General features: G+C 46.6%; 1 protein-coding gene and 1 long non-coding RNA gene across 3 annotated transcripts in view; one reads left to right on the forward strand and one right to left on the reverse strand.

The window, feature by feature from the left end:
* LOC140715859 (uncharacterized) overlaps positions 1-10,793 on the reverse strand; it is a 60,678-nt gene extending 49,885 nt beyond the window's left edge. Inside the window, exon 1 of the long non-coding RNA XR_012096195.1 lies at positions 10,520-10,793. This is a non-coding gene — a long non-coding RNA (uncharacterized lncRNA). The remainder of the gene's footprint in view (positions 1-10,519) is intronic.
* cd164l2 (CD164 sialomucin-like 2) overlaps positions 9,679-18,880 on the forward strand; it is a 74,249-nt gene continuing 65,047 nt past the window's right edge. Inside the window, exons 1-2 of one of the 2 annotated variants that reach the window (XM_073028333.1) lie at positions 9,679-9,792; positions 10,137-10,253. In XM_073028333.1, coding sequence (XP_072884434.1) covers positions 9,774-9,792; positions 10,137-10,253 — 136 coding nt within the window. In that variant the 5' untranslated portion in view covers positions 9,679-9,773. Of the gene's footprint in view, positions 9,793-9,834; positions 10,254-18,880 lie in introns of those variants that run through there. The other variant, XM_073028332.1, reaches the window with a different exon arrangement.

Consider the following 18,880-nt stretch of genomic DNA (forward strand, 5'->3'; position numbering starts at 1 on the left):
TTCTGCAGAGGCCAGAAATCCAAGCTCACACACAAAATGCTGGAGGAACGCAACAGGTCAGGCGGCATCTGTGGAAAAGGGTAAACAGTCGACATTTCGGGCCGAGACCCTTCAGCAGGACTGAGATGGAGGGGGGGCAGGGGAGATGCCTGAATAAAAAGTTGGGGGAGGGGATAAGTAGATGAATCTGAAACCCGACTGCGAGTCTGAGCTTTTCCATTGTGCTTAAAGAATGCAGGCTCTGTGGGCGATGAGAAACAGAACGTCTAAGTGATAGCAAGCTCTCGGCAGGTTTGACCTCCTGTATGGGCACGGTCACCCAAAGAGAGAGCTGCCACAATACTGTCCTAAAATAGTAGTTCTGTATGCCTGTGTCTTGTCCGGAAAGCTTTCAGGAACACTGTGAGCGCAGGCGGGACGGGTTTTCAAAGGCAGGAGACTGACTCTATTGCCAAACAGTGGGTGCCGCAGAGTTAAAAAGCTTTCATTTCCTCACTTTGTGTCAGTGATTCTGTCGTATACCAACTGGGGAAGGGGGAGACGGCCGAAATCGCCTTTGCCGTGGCAGGAATCAGAACCAGGTTTAACATCGACCAGCGTATGTCGTGAAATTTGTTGTTATGTGGCAGCAGTACGTTGTCATGCATAATAATAAAAACTGTCAATTGCGGAAAGAAGTGTAAATACTGTATATTTTTTATCTACAGTTAAATTAAGTGCAAAAAAAGATAAAAAAATGTAGTGAGGTGGTAGCGCCAGCAGAGGGACACTGTGTGGGAAAATGCCTTATTTATTGAGATACAGTGCAGAACAGACGCTCTCAGCTCGTTGGGCCATGCCGCTCAGCAATCTCCAATTTAATCCTAATCCAGTCACAGGACAATTTACAATGACCAATTAACCTCCCAACCGGTGCATCTTTGGACTGGAGGAAACCAGCGTGGTCACAGGGAGAACGTAAATCACTTTACGGGCAGTGGCGGGGATTGAACCCAGGTCACCGGTATTGTAAAGTGCCGTGCTAACCACTATGCTACCATGCCAACCAAAGGGGGGTTTCTGCAGTTTCCGCTGGTTGTGACAGAGGGCCACTCAGTCAAAGTTTAAAGTGGTGAGGAGTGCGGTAGAACAAAGGGACCTGGGAATACGGGTCCATAATTCGTTGAAAGTGGCATCACAGGTAGACAGGGCTGTAAAGAAAGCTTTCGGCACATTGGCCTTCATAAATCAGAGTAGTGAGTACAGGAGATGGGATGTTATGTTGAAGTTGTGTAAGACATTGGTGAGGCCTAATTTGGGGTATTGTGAGCAGTTTTGGTCACCTACCTACAGGAAAGATGTAAATAAGATTGAAAGAGTACAGAGAAAATTCACAAGGATGTTGCCGGGAATGGAGGAGTTAAGTTATAAGGAAAGATTGAATAGGTTAGAACATTATTCCCTAGAATATAGAAGATTGAGGGGAGATTTGATAGAGATGTACAAAATTATGAGGGGGTAAATGCAAGCAGGGTTTTTCCATTGAGGTTGGGTGAGACCAGAACTAGAGGTCATGGGTTAAGGGTGAAAGGTGATTTGTTAAAGGTGACTATGAGAGGAAACATCTTCACTCAGAGGTTTGTGAGAGTGAGGAACAAGCGGCCAGCACAACATTTGAGCTCAATTTCAACATTTAAGAGAAGTTTAGGTACATACATGGAGGGCTATGGTCTGTGTACAGGACAAAGAGACCAGACAATATAAATCATTTGGCACGGAATAGATGGGCTGAAGGATCAGTTTCTGTGTACCTTTCTATCATTCTATGATGGGGTTTCTGTGGGGGGGTCCAGGTTACTGCAGTCACAACGGCATTCATTAGGAAAGGGATACTGTGGTCAGGACAAGATTACTGAAGTCAGGAAAGGGTTACAGTATTCAGGGCAGGGTTACTGAGGTCAGGATGGGGTTACTGAGGTCAGGATGGGGTTATTGAGGTCAGGACAGGGTTATTGAGGTTGGGACGGATATACTGCAGTCAGGGTTACTGATATCAAGACGGTTGCTGTGGTGTTGTCGAGGTCACTGTGGTCAGGGTGGGGTTGCTGACATCAGGACCGGTTCTCAGTGGTCAGGTAGGTCAGTCTGTTGTTCTCTGGACATCCTGTCCGATCGATCATCGGAGATTAACGCAGAAGATGGCCGTGAGTACCGTCGGGTTCAGTGGAGAGCTGGGAATGGTGGAGAAGATGGAAGGATATTCTCATTCCAGCTGATAGATTACAGTATCTGAGTCCTGAGATTACCCACCTGTCCTGGGCCCAGCATGTAACTGCAATTGCAAAGAAAGCACGCAAGCACCTCTACTTCCATAGGAGCCTGCGGAGATTCAGTGAGACACCTAAAACCTTGACAAACTTGTGTATTGACTGGCTACAAGCCTGATATGGGATCACCAATGCCTCTGAATGGAAAATCCTACAAAAGTTAGTGGAGTTGGCCCAGTCCATCACGGGTGAAGCCCTCCCAACCTCTGAGCACATCTACATGAAACACTGTGGTAGGAAAGCAGCATCCATCATCAGAGATCCCCACCACCCAGGCCATGCTCTCTTCTCACTGCCGCCATCAGGTAGAAGGGCAACTCCATCCCTCTCTGCCATTCCAGCCATTATCACTTGACCAGCCTGCTGTAGATGTACAGAGGGAGCCCCCATCTGTACACCTCCCGCTGCCCACCGTCACATGCTCTTGTGCACAAAGGGCAGAAAGGAATTTCTGAGGAGGTTAACGAAGTTGGGCTTGTCACCAGACACTAGCAAACTTCTAAAGATGAACTGTTGAAAGCAGCCTGCCTGGTCGCGTTGCTCTCTGGCTGAGCACAGAAATGTGGGAAGCTGCAGACAGTAGTGGACCCTGCCCGGTACATCACTGGGACGACCCTTCCCACCATCGGCAGTACCTGCAGGAGGTGCTGCCTCAACAAGGCAACATCAAGGACCTCCACCATCCAGGCCACGTCATCCTCTCACAGCTACCGTCCCACACCACCTGGTTCAAGAACAGCTACATTACTCAGGCAGTGGGATGGAGATATGTCCCTAACAAAGGCACTCCTTCCCTCCACTAGCCTGCTGGACCCCTTTGGCAAGCTGTAACACTTGCCTAACCCCTGCCCCTCCTGATCAGGGTCACGTGAAGCCATGGGGGTTAGTGGTGGGGTGGTTGTACAAGCAGCTGGTGCATTCCTTTATTCTGCCTCTCTCCCTTCTGATAGAATAGAGTGACATTTACAATTCTTCAGTCCTACGGAGCCATGTCAGAATCAAGTGATTCTTGAAAAATCATTATTAATGCCTCCACAATCTCTTCAGCCACCTCCCTCAGAACCCTGGGGTGTGTACCATCTGGTCCGGATGACTTATCTACTTTCAGACCTTTCAGTTTTTCAAGCATCTTCTCCTTAGTAATGGCAACTCTACTCTCTTCTGCCCCCAACACTGTCAAACTTACACCGAACTGATAGTGCCTTGCACAGTGAAGACTGATGCAAAATATATATTCACTTCATCCACATTTCCTTGTCCCCCATAACTATCTCTCCAGCATCATTTTCCAGTGGTCCAATATCTAGTCTCACCTCTCTTTTACACTTTAAATATATGGAGAAACTTCTGGTATTTAATATTATTGGCTAGTTTACCTTCACGTTCCTTCTTTTCTCTCTTTATGACTTCTAAATCTTGTAGAGCAGTTTGGGGTTGGCAGGAATGACATTGTGAGCATCAGTGGCTGAAAGAAGAACATATTGGGAACTCAGCACCTAAGAAGACATATTGTATCAGAAGGACAGGACAGTAGGCAGAGTGGGTGGGGTGGCTCCCTTCGTAAAACGTGAAATCAAATTGTTAGAAAGAGATGACATAGGATCAGAAGATGGAGAATCCTTGTGGGTAGAGTTAAGAAACTGCAAGGTTAAAAAGACCCTGATGGGAGTTATATACATACCTCTAAACAGTAGCCAGGATGTGAACTATAAATTACAGTGGGAGATAGAAAGGATGTAATAGGGGCAATGTTACGATAATCATGGGGTATTTCAATACGCAGGTTGGCTGGGAAAATCAGGATGGTGCTAGACCCCAAGAGAGGGAATTTGTAGAATGCCTACAAGATGACATTTCAGAACATCTTGTGGGTGAGCCCGCAAGGGGAATATCCCCGTTCTCGATTGGGTGTTGTGCAGTGAACCAGGATTGATTAGGGAGCTTAAGGTAAAGTGACTCTGAGGAGCCGGTAGTCATAATATGATAGAATTCACCCTGCAGTTTGAAAGGGAGAAGCTAAGGTCAGATGTATCAGTATTACAGTGGAGTAACAGAGATTGCAGAAGCATGAGAGTGGAGCTGATTGGAATTTGAATTTGTCACTGTAGGCAAAGATGGCACAACAGCAATGGCTGAAACTCAACTTCTGGGGACAATTCATAAGGCGCAGGATAGATACATCCCAAAGATGAAGAAGTATCCTAAAGGGAGGATGAGGGGCAACTGTAACTAACAAAGGAAGCCAAAGACAGCATAAAAGCAAAAACCAGCATATATAACAGGGCAGAACCTAGCGGGAAGTTAGATGACTGGGAAGCCTTTAAGAACCAAAGGAAGGCAACTAAGAAGCCATAAGGAGATAAAAGATTAAATATGAAGGTATATATGAAATCACTAGCAGTATGGCAGAAACTTGAGAGAGGTAGGGCAGAAAATGAGTCTAGATGCTATTATTAACTTGGGAAGCTGAAAGGCCTGGACCAGATGGACTACACTCCAAGATTCAGAAAGACATTGTGGAAGCATTAGTAGTGAACTTTTCGAATCACTAGATTCTGAAATGGTTCTGGAAGACTGGAAAATTGTGTCACTCCACTCTTTAAGAAGAGAAGGGGACAGATGAAGGGAAGTTATAGGCCAGTTAGCCTGACTTCAGTGGGTAGGAAGGTGTCGGAATCCATTATTAAGGATAAGGTTTCAGGGTACTTGAGGCGCAGGAGAAAGTAGGCCCAAGTTAGTATAGCTTCCTCAAGGGAAAATCTTGCCTGACAAATCCAGTATCAGTTGTGATTCTTTGAGGAAGTAACAAGCAGGATAGACAAAGGAGAATTAGTTGATGATGTGTACATGGATTTTCAGAAGGCCTTTGACAAGGTGCCGCACATGAGGCTGTTTAACAAGATAAGAGCCCATGGTTTTGCCAGTATGGTAATTAACATTTCCTGGCCAGTTAGTATTGTGTGCTCTAAATTTTGCTTCAGTTTGGAACTCAGTCTCTTCGTGTCAAGATAACTTTTCTAAGTTCTATTCCAGTTCTGAGGTTTACCTGTGAAATTCAGTCCCTCTGTCAAGATAAGTCTTTTAAGTTTTACTTCAGCACCAAGATTTACCTGTGTAACTCCATTTCTCCGTGCTAAGAGAAGTTTTGTCTGCCGTCTCCCTTTCTACGCTCCATGTCAAGATCAGTTCTGCCTGTCTCCTGCCTTCCTGCACTCTCTCCTGTTTGCCGTTCAATGCCCGCATCTGCACCCTAACGCAACCTCCATGCCCGTGTCCTGCACTTGGGTTCGCCTCGTCCGTTGCAACAACCAATTCTTATCAGATCAATGGTACCTTCTGGCCTCAACCTCACAGCTGGTACAAATGCACCCACTCCGCAAAAAATCTGCATATGTTGCAACTCTGAAATAAAAATCAATCCTGGAAGCATTCAGTGGGTGAAGAAGCATCTTTGCCGAGAGAAAGAGATCCCAGGATATAAGGTCTGGCAGTGCAGATGGAATTTAATACATAGCTCAAGAGCCCTGAGGTAATGTTGCAGTTCTATAAAATCCTGGTTGGACCACACTTGAAGTTCTGGTCACCTCATTACAGGAAGGGTATGGAAGCTTTAGAGAGGGTGCAGAGGAGATTTACCACGATGCTGCCTGAATTAGAGAGTGTGTCTTATGAGGATAGGCTGAGCAAGCTGGGGCTTTTTTTCTTTAGAAAGAAGGAGGATGAGAGGTGATTTGAAAGAGCTGTACAAGATGACAAGAAGCATAGATCAACTGGACAACCAGAGACTTTTTCCAAGGGCAGAAATCACTAAAACGAGGGAGCATAATATTAAGGTGATTCGTTCGTTCGTGTGTTATGTGTTGTGTCAGTATGACATGGGCGATCATGACCTTGACTGTTCTTGGCAATTTTTTCTATAGGATTGGTTTGCCATTGCCTTCTTCTGGGCAGTGTCTTTGCAAGACAGGTGACCCCAGGCACAACCAGGACTTGTGATCTGCACAAACTGCTCATACGACCATCTACCACCTGCTCCCATGGCTTCACGTGACCCTGATCGGGGGGGGGGGGGGGTAAGCAGGTGCTACACCTTGCCCAAGGGTGACCTGCAGGCTAGCAGAGGGAAGGAGCACCTTACACCTCCTTTGGTAGAGACGTATCTCCAGCCTGCCACCCTGCAGATACATCAGGGACATTTAAGAGACTCTTAGACAGGCACAAGGGTGATAGAAACATCAAGGGCTACTTAGTTATTTATTGAGATACAGCACGGAATAGGCCCTTCTGGCCCTTCAAACCACACTGCCCCGCCCCCCCCAATTTAATTCTAGCCTAATCAATTGTAAGGGACAACTTACAATGACCAATCAACCGACCAACCGTACGTCTTTGGACTGTGGGAGGAAACTGGGACACCCGGAGGAAACCCACGCGTCACAGGAAGAACGTATCAACTCTTTACAGGCAGTGGCGGGACTTGAACCCCGGTCACTCCTGGGCTATGCGGGAGGGAAGTGTTCGATTGATCTTTGAGAAGGCTAACAGGTTGGTAGAACGCTATGGGCCGAAGGGCCTGTGCTGTGCTGTATTCTTCTATGTTCATATCCACAACAGCAATCTTATCCCAGCTGCCAGTTATCAGCCAGAACCCTGATCTTGCGACAGGTCGGAAGTTCAAAGGGCAACTTCTCCAGTGGACTGAGCCTCCACCTCCACCCGGCCATCACTCAGCGAGTTTCAGACTATCAGGCCACTTCAAATCAGGAAGACCTTCCTCAGTTCCCACCCTCCGTTACTTACATATGGCCCATTATGCCACTGGTGGCAGCAATGAAGGTCCTCCATCTCTGGCGGTGTTCAGGGCTTCCTTCATCATGTCAGTAGCTTCCTCTCGGTTTTCACTACTGTCAGTCGCTCAGGTCCCGGGTGGAGACATCACACTCAGATGTAGAAGGATTCTTCATTGCTGTTTCCGTAAATATTTTGTTTGACCAGTCAGGGTTGTTGGCCCTGAGCTGAACCCCCGAACCTGGAGGACCGGTGGACCACTCTTAGTCTGGCCTCTACCCTTTGACCTGTTTGGCATGGGTGACCCTACCAAGAGCCAAAGCATAAAGCCCTGACTCCAGCCAACGTAGCTCTCCGGGTCATTGAGGCACGCAAGCCTCCAAACCCTACGACAAGGTTGTGGTCCTTCTGAAGGGCCTTCTTATGTATACGACACAATACACTGCCCTGTGCTTCAGTTTCTTGAGGACTCGCCAACAGGAAGGTAAACCTGCTCAGGAATTTACGGAGATGCAGCATGAAATCAAAAACTTTGGCAGACTTCTATAGGTGCATGGTGGAGAGTGTATTTACTGGCTGCATCATGGCCTGGTATGGGAACACCAATGTCTTTGAACGGAAAATCCAATAAAAGGCAATGGATTCGGCCCGGTCCATCACGGGTAAAGCCCTCCCAGCCATTGAGCACATCTACATGAAACTCTGTCACAGGACAGCAGCATCCATCATCAGGGACCACCACCACCCAGGCTGTGCTCTCCTCTCACTGCTGCCATCAGGAAGAAGGTCCAGGAGCCTCAGGACTCTCACCATCATGTTCAAGAACAGAGACTACCCCTCAACCATCAGGCTCGTGAACAAAAGGAGATAACTACACTCATCTATTGAGATGTTCCCACAACCAATGATCCCACTTTAAGGACCTTTTATCTCATTATCACATGTTCTCGTTATTTATTGCTATTTATTTATATTTGCATTTGCACAGTTTGTTGTCTTCTGCACTCTGGTTGATCTTTCATTGATCCTGTTATAGTTACTATTCTGTAGATTTGCTGAGTATGCCCGCGGGAAGATGAATCTCGGGGTTGGATATGATGACATATATGTACTCTGGTAATAAAATTGATTTTCAACTTTGAACGTCAGGGGACTGGTTTGGTGTAGGGTTGACAAGTGTAATCCTTATTCCCAGCTGGGCTCAGACCGAGCTTCACTCCGCGAGACGCTTTTGTCTCTTGGGAAATTAACTCCAAAGCCGCCGGTTCCCAAACAATTCGCCTAGGTGTATAATGTTCTGTTGGGGATTTCTGTTCTGGGCAGAACTGGGCTTCAAGCGTGAGCGCATCTCGTTGTGTGGGGGAGAAACAGCCAGCGGGGAGCAGGTTGCGTGCGATGTCACTGGCGCTCTCCAACCCGAAGGCAGACTGCGGTGTCCGGAGAGCGGTTTACAGTCAATGACGCGCGGAAGAGATGGAAATGCACCAGCCAAGCCACGCAGCGAGCACCCATGAGCGGGATTAGTGGGGAAAGAACTCTCCCGTTGCGTGAAATAATGTCACATCAGTGTTCGGCCCCGGTCTCGCCCCAGCAATGGAGCGTGAGCCTACATTTTAAGCAGCAGTCTGTTCAAGAGACGAATCGGTTAAACGCAGAAACTCAGCAGGCCAGGCAGCATCTATGTGGAAGAGTATACAGTCCTAATGAGGGTCTCGGCCCGAAACACCGACTGTTTACTCTTCTTCCACAGATGCTGCCCGACCTGCTGAGTTCCTCCACCAATGTGTGTGTGTGTGTGTGTGTGTGTGTGTGTGTGTGTGTGTGTGTGTGTGTGTGTGTGTGTGTGTGTGTGTGTGTGTGTTTGCTATGGTTTTCCAGCATCTACGGAATCTCCTGTGTTTAGGGTTAAACACGAAGGCGTGTTCAGTCATTTTATAAACAACGACTCCCCCTCCCTCCCTCCGGTGTCCGGGGACACCTGCCTCTCGCTACCCTGGCCAACTTGAGACTTTCCTGGACCCAAAGGTTCAGCTTCCCGTTTTCTTTAAATGAAGGAACTCGCGGGTCGGTCAGCATCTATGGAGGGAAACAAACAGGCGACGTTTCGTGGAGTCGTAGTGAGGTTCAGCATAGAAAAAGGCCATTCGGTCCATCTAGTCCGTGCAGCGAAACATTGAAATAGCCTGCTCCCATCGACCCGCACCCGGAGCACAGACCTCTATCCCCTCCCATCCGAACTTCTCTTTCACGAACGTTGAAACCGAGCTCGACACGGTTCGGGCCGACACCCGGCGTCAGGGTGAGGAGTAAACTAGATGGCCCGAAGGGTCTGTTTCTGCGCTGTCTGGTAGGCTCTTAAGAGACGTTTGGATCGGAACAAGGAAGATTTGCTTTTCAGTTGGTTCGGCACAACACTGTGGGCCGAATGGCCTGTTCCTGTGCTGTACTCTTCTGTGTTCTAAGTACTTTTCTATGATCCTATATAAACAGTCCAGGTCCGAAATGTTGACCGTTTCTTCATCTCCATAGCCGCTGCCTGACCTGCTGAGTTCCCCCGGCGTTTCGTGCGCCGTGCTCTGGATCTGCAGAATCTCTGGTGTGTAGATTAATTGAAGCGGCGGGCGAGTCTGCTGACTTGTTGCCGCCGGCGTTTACGAATGTCGTCTCGAATGACACGCCATGAGTCATACAACGAGAGGTAAAGGGCCACTTCACGGGGGAAATCAGCATATTTGGCCCCCGACCCTTTATTTTGGGAGGGTGGTATAATTCTTTCCCCCACCCCCCGAAAGCAGACTGCACAGTCTCTGCGCGAAACGGGGAGGAGAGGGACGATCTCTCCGGGGATTTGGTCGCCAGGCAAAGCACACACTCGGATCACATGTGAAATGCGATCTGGATTTGCGCAGCGCCGCTCGCCCGGAGTGTTTGGGTCCAGTCGGCGAGAGGAGGCTTCGCTCCCTGTCCCACGTGGTCCCGGGTTAGACACCACGGCTTCAAACTTCAACCCGGTTCACTTTATCGTTTTTAAATCCCCTTCAGGCGGAGAGGGGAGGGGAGCCGAGACGCAGCCCGGGAACATGAAGCGAGCCGGGATTGCAGTGGGAGTTTCGGTGCTGCTGCTGCTGTTTTGTCGAGTTGGCGAGGGACAGGCGGCAGGTATGCACTTTATTGAATACCCAACACTGCGCGAAAACAGTCCGGCTATTTCTTTGCTTAGTTGCTGCTTTCTACTTGCAAATTAATCTTCTGTGTCACTGTCAGTATCTAATTCCACCCCCCACCCCCCAGACTTCAGGTTTAATATTACAGAACGGCTTAAACCTTTGAATTTTAAAGCCAACTTTTTCCAGTGGCGACCACAGTATCTGGCGCCCTGGTAGACCCGTCGCTTGTGGGTTTAGGACACAATAGTTCAGCCGCACCTGCTTTTGATGTTGTTTTACAAGCGCCGTTCCCCTGAAGTGAAACGTAAAGCGGAGCCTGTCAGGGAAGGGGTTTGTTATCGGCCGAGAAGAGGGCAGGAATTTTCCATTGTTTTGCCGTGGCTGGCCTCGATAATTGCCACTCGGAATTTGAAACTCCTCCCTTCGACTGGCGGCTGCTGGTTGCAAGGTGTCGGTGTATGTTGGGTTCGAGAAATCACTTTTTTAAAAAAGTGTATTTAATTATTAACCGGAGTTCTGCTGTGTGGATTGGTGCTGCGCAAACAACCATTTTAATGCTGAAAGAAGCCACTGCATAGTTTTAATCCTTCTATCTGAATAGTGACATCTCTCTATGCTTGAGTGAGTTTTAAAGAAAATTGCATTTCTTTAGCGCCTTTCACGTCCTCATTTTGGGCTTCCTAAAGTTTTTCAGCCAATGAACTTTTATTTCCCGTCCTTATTCCCACCCCGAGTCCTGCTCCAATGCCAGGACGAAGACAAACACAGATCAGAGGATTACAACCAGACAGCAGGGGTATCAAACCAGTTTCAAATAGCCTGGCCTCTCCTCCTGAACTGTCCAATTCCTCCCCCTTCCACGTCACTGTCCCTCACTCCTCCCACCACCTCCCTCTCTCCCCCTCCCACATTACCCTCCCTCCCTCCCCACTCTTGTCATCCTCCCTCCCGCTCGCAGTTCACCCTCCCTCTCTCCACTCCTACATCCAACCCACATCCCCCTCCCCATCCCCCCTCCATCTCACTTCTCCCCCCCTCCACTTGTCCTTCCCCTCCCCTTCCTCCGTCCCCCTCCCTCTCCCGTCCACCTCCATTCCCATCGCTCCATCCTGCTTCCCTTATTTGGTTCCCCTCCCCTTCCCCCTCCCCCCATTAGCTCCCACCTTCTGCAATCCTTTGCCTCCATCCCTCACCTCCCAGCTTCTGTTACTATTAAACACTCCCCACCCGATGCCTATTACCCCCACCCTCCCTCACCTGGGTCCTCTTCTTGCTTGCCAGCTCCTACTAGCGATCTGTATTTCACCCCAGTGAAGGGGCAGCTGTCCATTTCCCTCTCCAGGTGCTGCCTCACTGGTCGAGTTCCTCTGGCTTTTGGTTTCTTTAGCTCTGGACTGCAGCATCTGCAGAATGCTGTGGTCACAGTGGAGTGAGACTGCGATCTGAGAGATTTGGTCCCATCGTCCAGTAGACAGTGTCGTCATTGAGTGTATTTGAAGCAGAGGCTGAGAGGATCTTGATTCATCAGGGTGAGGATACAGGGAGAAGGCAGGAAACGGAGAATGAGGAAAAATAAAGCAGCGTTGATCGAATGGTGGGGCAGACTTGACGGCCCGAATGGCCTAATTTGCTCCTGTATCTTATGGTCTTATTTGCTTTAGACATCTGCCGTGACTTAATTTCCAGTGGATTCATTTACAGTAGGTCTGTGAGAAGTGGTGTGTTTCTGTTCACAAAAATTTTCAAAAGTCTTGCGAGGGGTGATTGATAAGTTTGTGGCCTAAGGTAGAAGGAGTCAATTTTAGAAAACCTAGCACATTTATTTTTCAACATAGTCATAACACTTTGTCCAGCGGTCGTGTAGCATACGGATCTCTTCCTTGTAGAAGTCGACGTCTTGGACCTCCTGAAGTGGTCCACAGCATGGGGTGATTGATAAGCTCGTGGCCTAAGGTAGAAGGAGATGAGTTTATTAACTTTAAACTTTCTGCATAATCACTCAAAGAGTTGAACCGCACGTGGTTGTAACAAGAGCTGTATAATTCATCTCCGCCTACCTTAGGCCACAAACTTATCAATCACCCCTCGTAAATTCGAGAAAGCCTGCAGATGCTGGAAGTCCAAGCACCTCGTACAAAACGCTGCAGGAACTCAGTAAGTCAGGCAGCGTCTATGAATGGGGAAAAAGCAGTCGACATTTCAGGCTGAGACCCTTCTTCAGGGCTGGAGAGGAAGGGGGAGAGATGCCAGAACAAAAGATCTTAATAAACCTTTTACTAAGAGGCTAGCTGGAAGGTGATAGGTGAAGCCAGGTGCGTGGAAAAGGTCAAAGGCTGGAGAAGCAATACTCTGATAGGAGAGAAGAGTGGACCATAGGAGAAATGGAGCAGGAAGCGGACCCAGGGGGAAGTGTTAGGCAGGTGAGAAGTAAAAGATCAGAGTAGGGAATAGAGAAAGAGGAGGGTGAATTTGCTTACCGGAAAGAGAAATCAATATTCATGCCATCAGTTTGGAGGCTAGCCAGATGGAATACAAGATGGCCTCATCTTGGCACATGGACTGAAGCGTTGGAATGGGAATGGGAACCAGCATTAAACTGTTTGGTCACCGGGAAGTGCCGCTTTTAATGGATGGAGCGGAGGTGCTCGACAACACGGTCCTCCGATTTACAAATGAGGCCACATTGGGAGCACCGGACGGCAAAAGAATGTGTGGAGCTGTAGCAACACGTCAGCCATTTGGGATTCTTTGTGGCCCCTCTACCTGTGTTTTTGGGGTTGTCTGGGGCCTGGGTGCAGAGTTGGCGGGAGACTTGCCCCAGGCTAAGCGATTGCTTAATCCTTCTCTGCATTTAAATTCTACTGGTGAAGATCTCTCTCCCTCAATTTGGAAAATGTGTTTGTCATCAAAACAACCATGTTGTATTTAGGAGACTAACACTGAGCTTGCAGGAAGTTTGAGTCACTTTTTGACGGTTAAACCTGATTTTTTTTTGAAGTTGGTCTTCCATTGATTTCAGAATCGGGTTTAATATCACTGACAAATGTCATGAAACTTGTTTTGCAACAGCAGCAGAGGGCAAGGCACAAAACTTACAAAGCTGTGAAATTAAATCAATAATACAAGAAAGGACTAACGAGATAGCATTCATGGATCATTCAGAAATCTGGTGACAGAAGGGAAGAAACTTTTCCTAAATCATTGAGTATCTCCTTCCTGATATTTGTAACAAGTGGGATGTCCCAGATGGTGAGGTTCCTTAGTGATGGATGTTGCCTTTGTGAAGCTTTCTCTCTTGAAGGTGTCCCCAGTGTCGCTGATATTGGTAGCCATTGTTTAGAACTAATGGACCACTAATCAGAATCGGGTTTAATATCACCAGCATATGTCGTGAAATTTGTAAACTTTGTAGCAGCAGTACAATGCAATACATGATAATATTTTAAAAACTGAATTACAGTATATATTTTAATCCAAAATCGTTGAGTGTTCAGGCTCCTACACCTCCTTCCTGATGGCAGCAGTGAGAAGGGGGCATGACCTGGATGATGGGGGTCCTTTATGATGGACTCTGCCTTTTTGAGGCATCGCTCCTTGAAGATGTCCTGGATACAATGGAGGCTAGTGCCCATGATGGAGCTGACTAATGTTACAACTCTTTGCAGCTTCGTCAGTAAAGCCGGCAGATCTGGTTCAGTTGTTACTGCTCTTTTTCCCTTTGATTATCTCTTTTTCTTTAAGAGGAAGTGTTGCACCTCTCCAGCCCCATGGGAGGGTACAGGAGGTTTGTAGCTGATAAGCTCCATTCTTTGAAGTTCAAGGTGGAGTTGGAGGGACTTCTGGACCATGGGGGAGAGGGAATATTGGCCAGGACACCAGGGATAACCTGCCTGTTCTTAATATGGAAGACTGGAATCTTTTTATAACCTGCTGTTTGTCTCAGTTTAATATCCCATCTTGTCGGCAACACCTGACACTGCGGCTTGTGTGACCCAGTTTTGTTTGTTACGGGTTTTAACAGTCTGAGATGTTGGTGGCACCAATTAGACCCAAAATTTCTGGGACTTGAGTATAACTGGCCCACAGTTTGGTTGATGTAATGTGTCCTCCATTTGTGATCAACTGACTTGTTCAAGGTGATACAGGGGTCAAAATGCCTCCCACTTCATAATTTCAAATGAAACCACATCTCGTTCTGATGATGTTAAATTTGGGGGTCTTGCTGACAGCGAAGCATGCTGCAATGAATTGTTGAGAGATTTTAATTGGTTAGGGAGACGGACTGAGGAATGGATGACAAATGGATTTCTCTCCAGATAGATGATGCATTTTGGACATTCAAACCAGGGTAGGGCTTGTACTCTGAATGGCGGGTCACTGACGACAGTTGTGGAACAGAGGGACTTGGGATACAACACGTAAAGCAGCTGTGTGAGTCGACAGGGTGGTTGTTAGAGTGTTTTTTTAGGGTTAGCACATATCGCAAATAACTTTAGCAACTGACTTCAGATCTGAATATGAAATGTGGATTAAACTTAAAATGCAGCTCTGAACCATGGGTTCCTAAGAACTGTGAATCACAATTAATTGGAAGACTGGACAATGCTGATTTAAATTCTTTATCTGGGTGTCTGTGGTTAGGGTGCGAAGGGGGAGCTGTGAAGGTTGTGTGTAGTTCAAAGGAAGCATTGTAAATATGGAATTGCCCTGTGATCTTTAGCATTTAAAAGGTCATGTAGTGTTGAGTCAGGCAGAGCTTCTTCCTCCGAAAGGGTCTCTAGGTGGTAAAGGAGCCATTTCTGATGCTGGCCTTCATCAGCCAGCGCATCGAGTTCAGGAATAGGGACATTATGTTGCGGTTGTATATTGGTGAGCTCAGAGTCGGAGTAGAGGGTACAGTTTTGGTCACCTGTTACAGGAAGAACGTTGTCAAACTTCAGAGAAGGGGTTCCGAACCTGAGGTCCATGGACCCCTTTTTTTTTTGAAGTCAGGTTTATTGTCATTTAACTATATACATGAGAAAGTTAGTGGCATGATGAAGGAAGCCCTGAACACCACCAGAGATGCAGGACCTTTATTGCTGCCCTAATGGGCAGAAAGTAAGTGAGTGACTATGTACGTGTATACCATCATATGAGGCAATGGTTCTCTGGACCAGGGCGTAAACCAAAGCAGTACACACAACACACGATAACTTAGGAAAGTTAAGAATTAAATCTACAAATGAATTATGCATAGATAAAGTAAAGTGCATAAATTAAATAACATAGGGTACAGTACAAATTATCTGGTACAAATTATCTGGTGACACTTCGAATGCAATGCGGCAGGGAGTCCTGAATCCTAATGGCCTGAGGGAAGAAACTGTTTCCCATCCTGACCGTTCTTGTCTTTATGCATCGGAGTCTCCTGCCTGATGGTGGGAAGTGAAAGAGAGTACAGGATGGATGGATATTGCTTGTTAGTATTGGTTCATGACATTAAAAAGATTTGGGACTGTTGCTGTGAGGGTGGAGGAGAGATTTACAAGGATGCTGCCTGGACTCGAGGGCCTGAGTTATAGGGGAGGTTGTTCCTGTTTGGTCTTTATTCTTTGGAGCGAAGGAGAATGATAGATGATCTCACAGAAGTTTATAAATGCATGAGTGTTGTGGATCAGGTGGACAGTCATATTCTGTTCCCCAGAGGTAGGGAGTTAAAGAGTGTAGCTAAGAAGAATCTTGGAACAATTTTCTGCAGCCCGCAGAAAGTTGCTGATCATTGCCAGAGCCATCTTGTCCAAGAAGGACTCGGACCAGCAGGTTCAAGAGCAGTTACCACCCCACAACCATCAGGCTCTTGAACAAAAGGGGATAACTACACGCACTTGCCCATCCATTGAGATGTTCCCACAATCAATGATCTCACTTTAAAGACTCTTTATCTCATTATTTCATGTTCTTATTTATTGCTATTTATTTATATTTGCATTTGTACGGTTGTCTTCTGCACTCTGGTTGATCTTTCATTGATCCTGTTACAGTCACTATTCTATAGAAAATCAATCTCAGGGTTGTATGTGATGACACATATGTACTTTGATAATAACATTTGCTTTGAACTTTGTTTAAAAACTAGAGGACACAGATATAAGATAAAGAGGGGAGGGATTTACGAGACCTGAGAGGTTTACACAGAGCTTAGTTAGTACCTGGAATGAGCTGCCAGAGGTGGTGATCAAGGCAAGTACAATTGAAGCATTTAAGAGGCGTTCAGATAGGTACAAGTAGGTACAAGAGTTGGAGGGATACGGGCCAAACACAAGCAACTGAGACCAGCAGGGAGGATGCTGTCATTAGCATGCCCCAGGTGAGCTGAAGGGCTTGCTTCTGTCCTGTTATACTATATTACTAAGTCCACGCAATTCTTCACCTGACCATTGAAGAGTTCTCCTGACTGTGGTGCCTCAGTGGAAATTTATGATTTTTGATATCTCAAACTGCTGCTTTTTAATATCTCTGAAGTGCTATTGTTAGATTAGTCTTTGTGGGAGCTATTTTTTTACAGCTGTGGTTTGCTTTTGTTCTGTGTGTGAGAAACGAGGTGGGCTCTTTGAGTCAAGAGGCAATAGCTTGGTACAATGAAGCTTTAATATCCATTATGCGCCCAGTGGCTTTGTACACCTGCTCGTTAATGCAAATATTTAATTCACCAATCATGTGGCAGCAACTCAATGCATAAAAGCATACAGACATGGTCAAGAGGTTCTGTTGTTGTTCAGAACAAGCACCAGAATGGGGAAGAAATGTGACCGGAGTGACTTTGACCGTGGAGTGATTGTTGGTGCCAGATGGGGTGGTTTGAGTTTGTCAGAAACTGCTGATCTCCTGGGATTTTCACGCACAACAGTCTCTAGAGTTTTCAGAGAATGGTGTGAAAAACAAAAAAAAACACATCCAGTGAGTGGCAATTCTGTGGACAAATGTGCCTTGTGAATGAGAGGTTCTTGATTATGGTCTTATGGCCATAGACGGTCTGAAGCCTATCTGTGAAAGGAGGAGGGCTGGGCATGGGCTAGCAAGCCCATCCCGTAAAAATCCAGAGCTACAGAAATGTTAACAGAAGCTCCAAAGACCTCGTCCTGGGAGAGGAAGGATCTTTGTCTAGAAGACGTATATATCATGCGGTGAAGGCTGCAAGTCTATGGAAACTGCAGGGCCGATCAAATTTCTACCATCCAGGTGAAAGACTGGCCCAGGACAGAGGATTCTGGGGAGCTGCTGTCAGAGGCCTATGGCCCAGTATGGGTAATGGCTTAAGAAGAAGAAAAGGCATAGGAGCAGAATTAGGCTGTTCAGCCCTTCAAGTCCTCTCCACCATTCAATCGTAGCTGATTTTATTTTCCCCCTCGACCCATTCTCATGCCTTTTCCCCATAACCTTTGACACCCTGACTAACCAAGAAACTTTCAACCTCCATTTTAAATATGCCCAGTGACTTGCCCTCCATCACCATCTGTAGCAACAAATTTTTAGATTCACTACCCTCTAGCTAAAGAAATTCCTCCTCATCTCTGAAAAGACACTGATTGTCTATTCGATCTATGCCTCTTGTACTGTTAAACCTCTCTCATGTCTTTCCTCAGCATCCGCTGCCCCAGAGAAAACAACCCCAAGTTGTCCAATCTCTGCTTGCCTTCTACAGAGCACCAAACTACATGCAGTTAGGTGACAACGTGCTTCAAGCAACATGTCACTAAAATTCATTTTCTGCATTCCCATTTAGACTTCTTCCCTGCAATTCTTGGTGCTGTCAGTGACGAGCACGGTGAAAGGTTTCACCAGGACATTGCGGTCACAGAGAAACGTTATCAGGGCAACTGGAATCCATCAATGCTGGCTGATTATTGTTGGACACTTAAGCGAGAAGCCTGAGATACTGAGTACAAATAAAAGTCACCAACAAAACATTTTTAACTCATTTGAACTATCGCAAAGTGTCAGTGCCATTATGCCATTAAATGCGTTATATTCAATAAAGGCTAGTTTGTTGTTTCTCCAAATTTCTATGTGATACAAGTAGTCCAAAATTATTTTTGTGTTTAGTTTCAAACAGTCTATCATAAACAACCAAAAAAAACGCAAGGAAGCACCCTGTTCGAAAAAAATTGTCTAGTGCTACTTATCATTCAAACACTTCTTAACCTGAATCTCTCTGTGTGGTAGCTGGCTGCCACATTTCTTCTGATATTAATAACTCTTATGTTTAAAATAATTTATTCATTGGCTGTCCTGAAAGGGGACCTTAAAGCCAGTAAGGAAATACAAACCTGCATTCCTGCAGAGTATTTTTGTGCTCTAAAAGATGCTACACAATTTTTAAATGTCCGCTGGAATTTAATGCAGACAAGTGTGAGGGGTTGGATTTGAACTGGACATGCCAGGGTAAGGCTTACACAGCGGATGGCAGGCAACAGAGGAGTGTGGTAGGACAGATCCGTAACTCCTTGAAAGTGGTATCACAGGTACATGGGGTTGTAAAGAGAACTTTTGACACACAGGAGTTGGAATGTTACGTTGAAGTTGTACAAGATATTCATTCATTATGTGTTGTGTCATATGACATCATCATTATGCGCC

Source organism: Hemitrygon akajei, chromosome 24 (genome assembly GCF_048418815.1).
Source record: "Hemitrygon akajei chromosome 24, sHemAka1.3, whole genome shotgun sequence".
Classification (NCBI taxonomy): Eukaryota; Metazoa; Chordata; class Chondrichthyes; order Myliobatiformes; family Dasyatidae; genus Hemitrygon; species Hemitrygon akajei.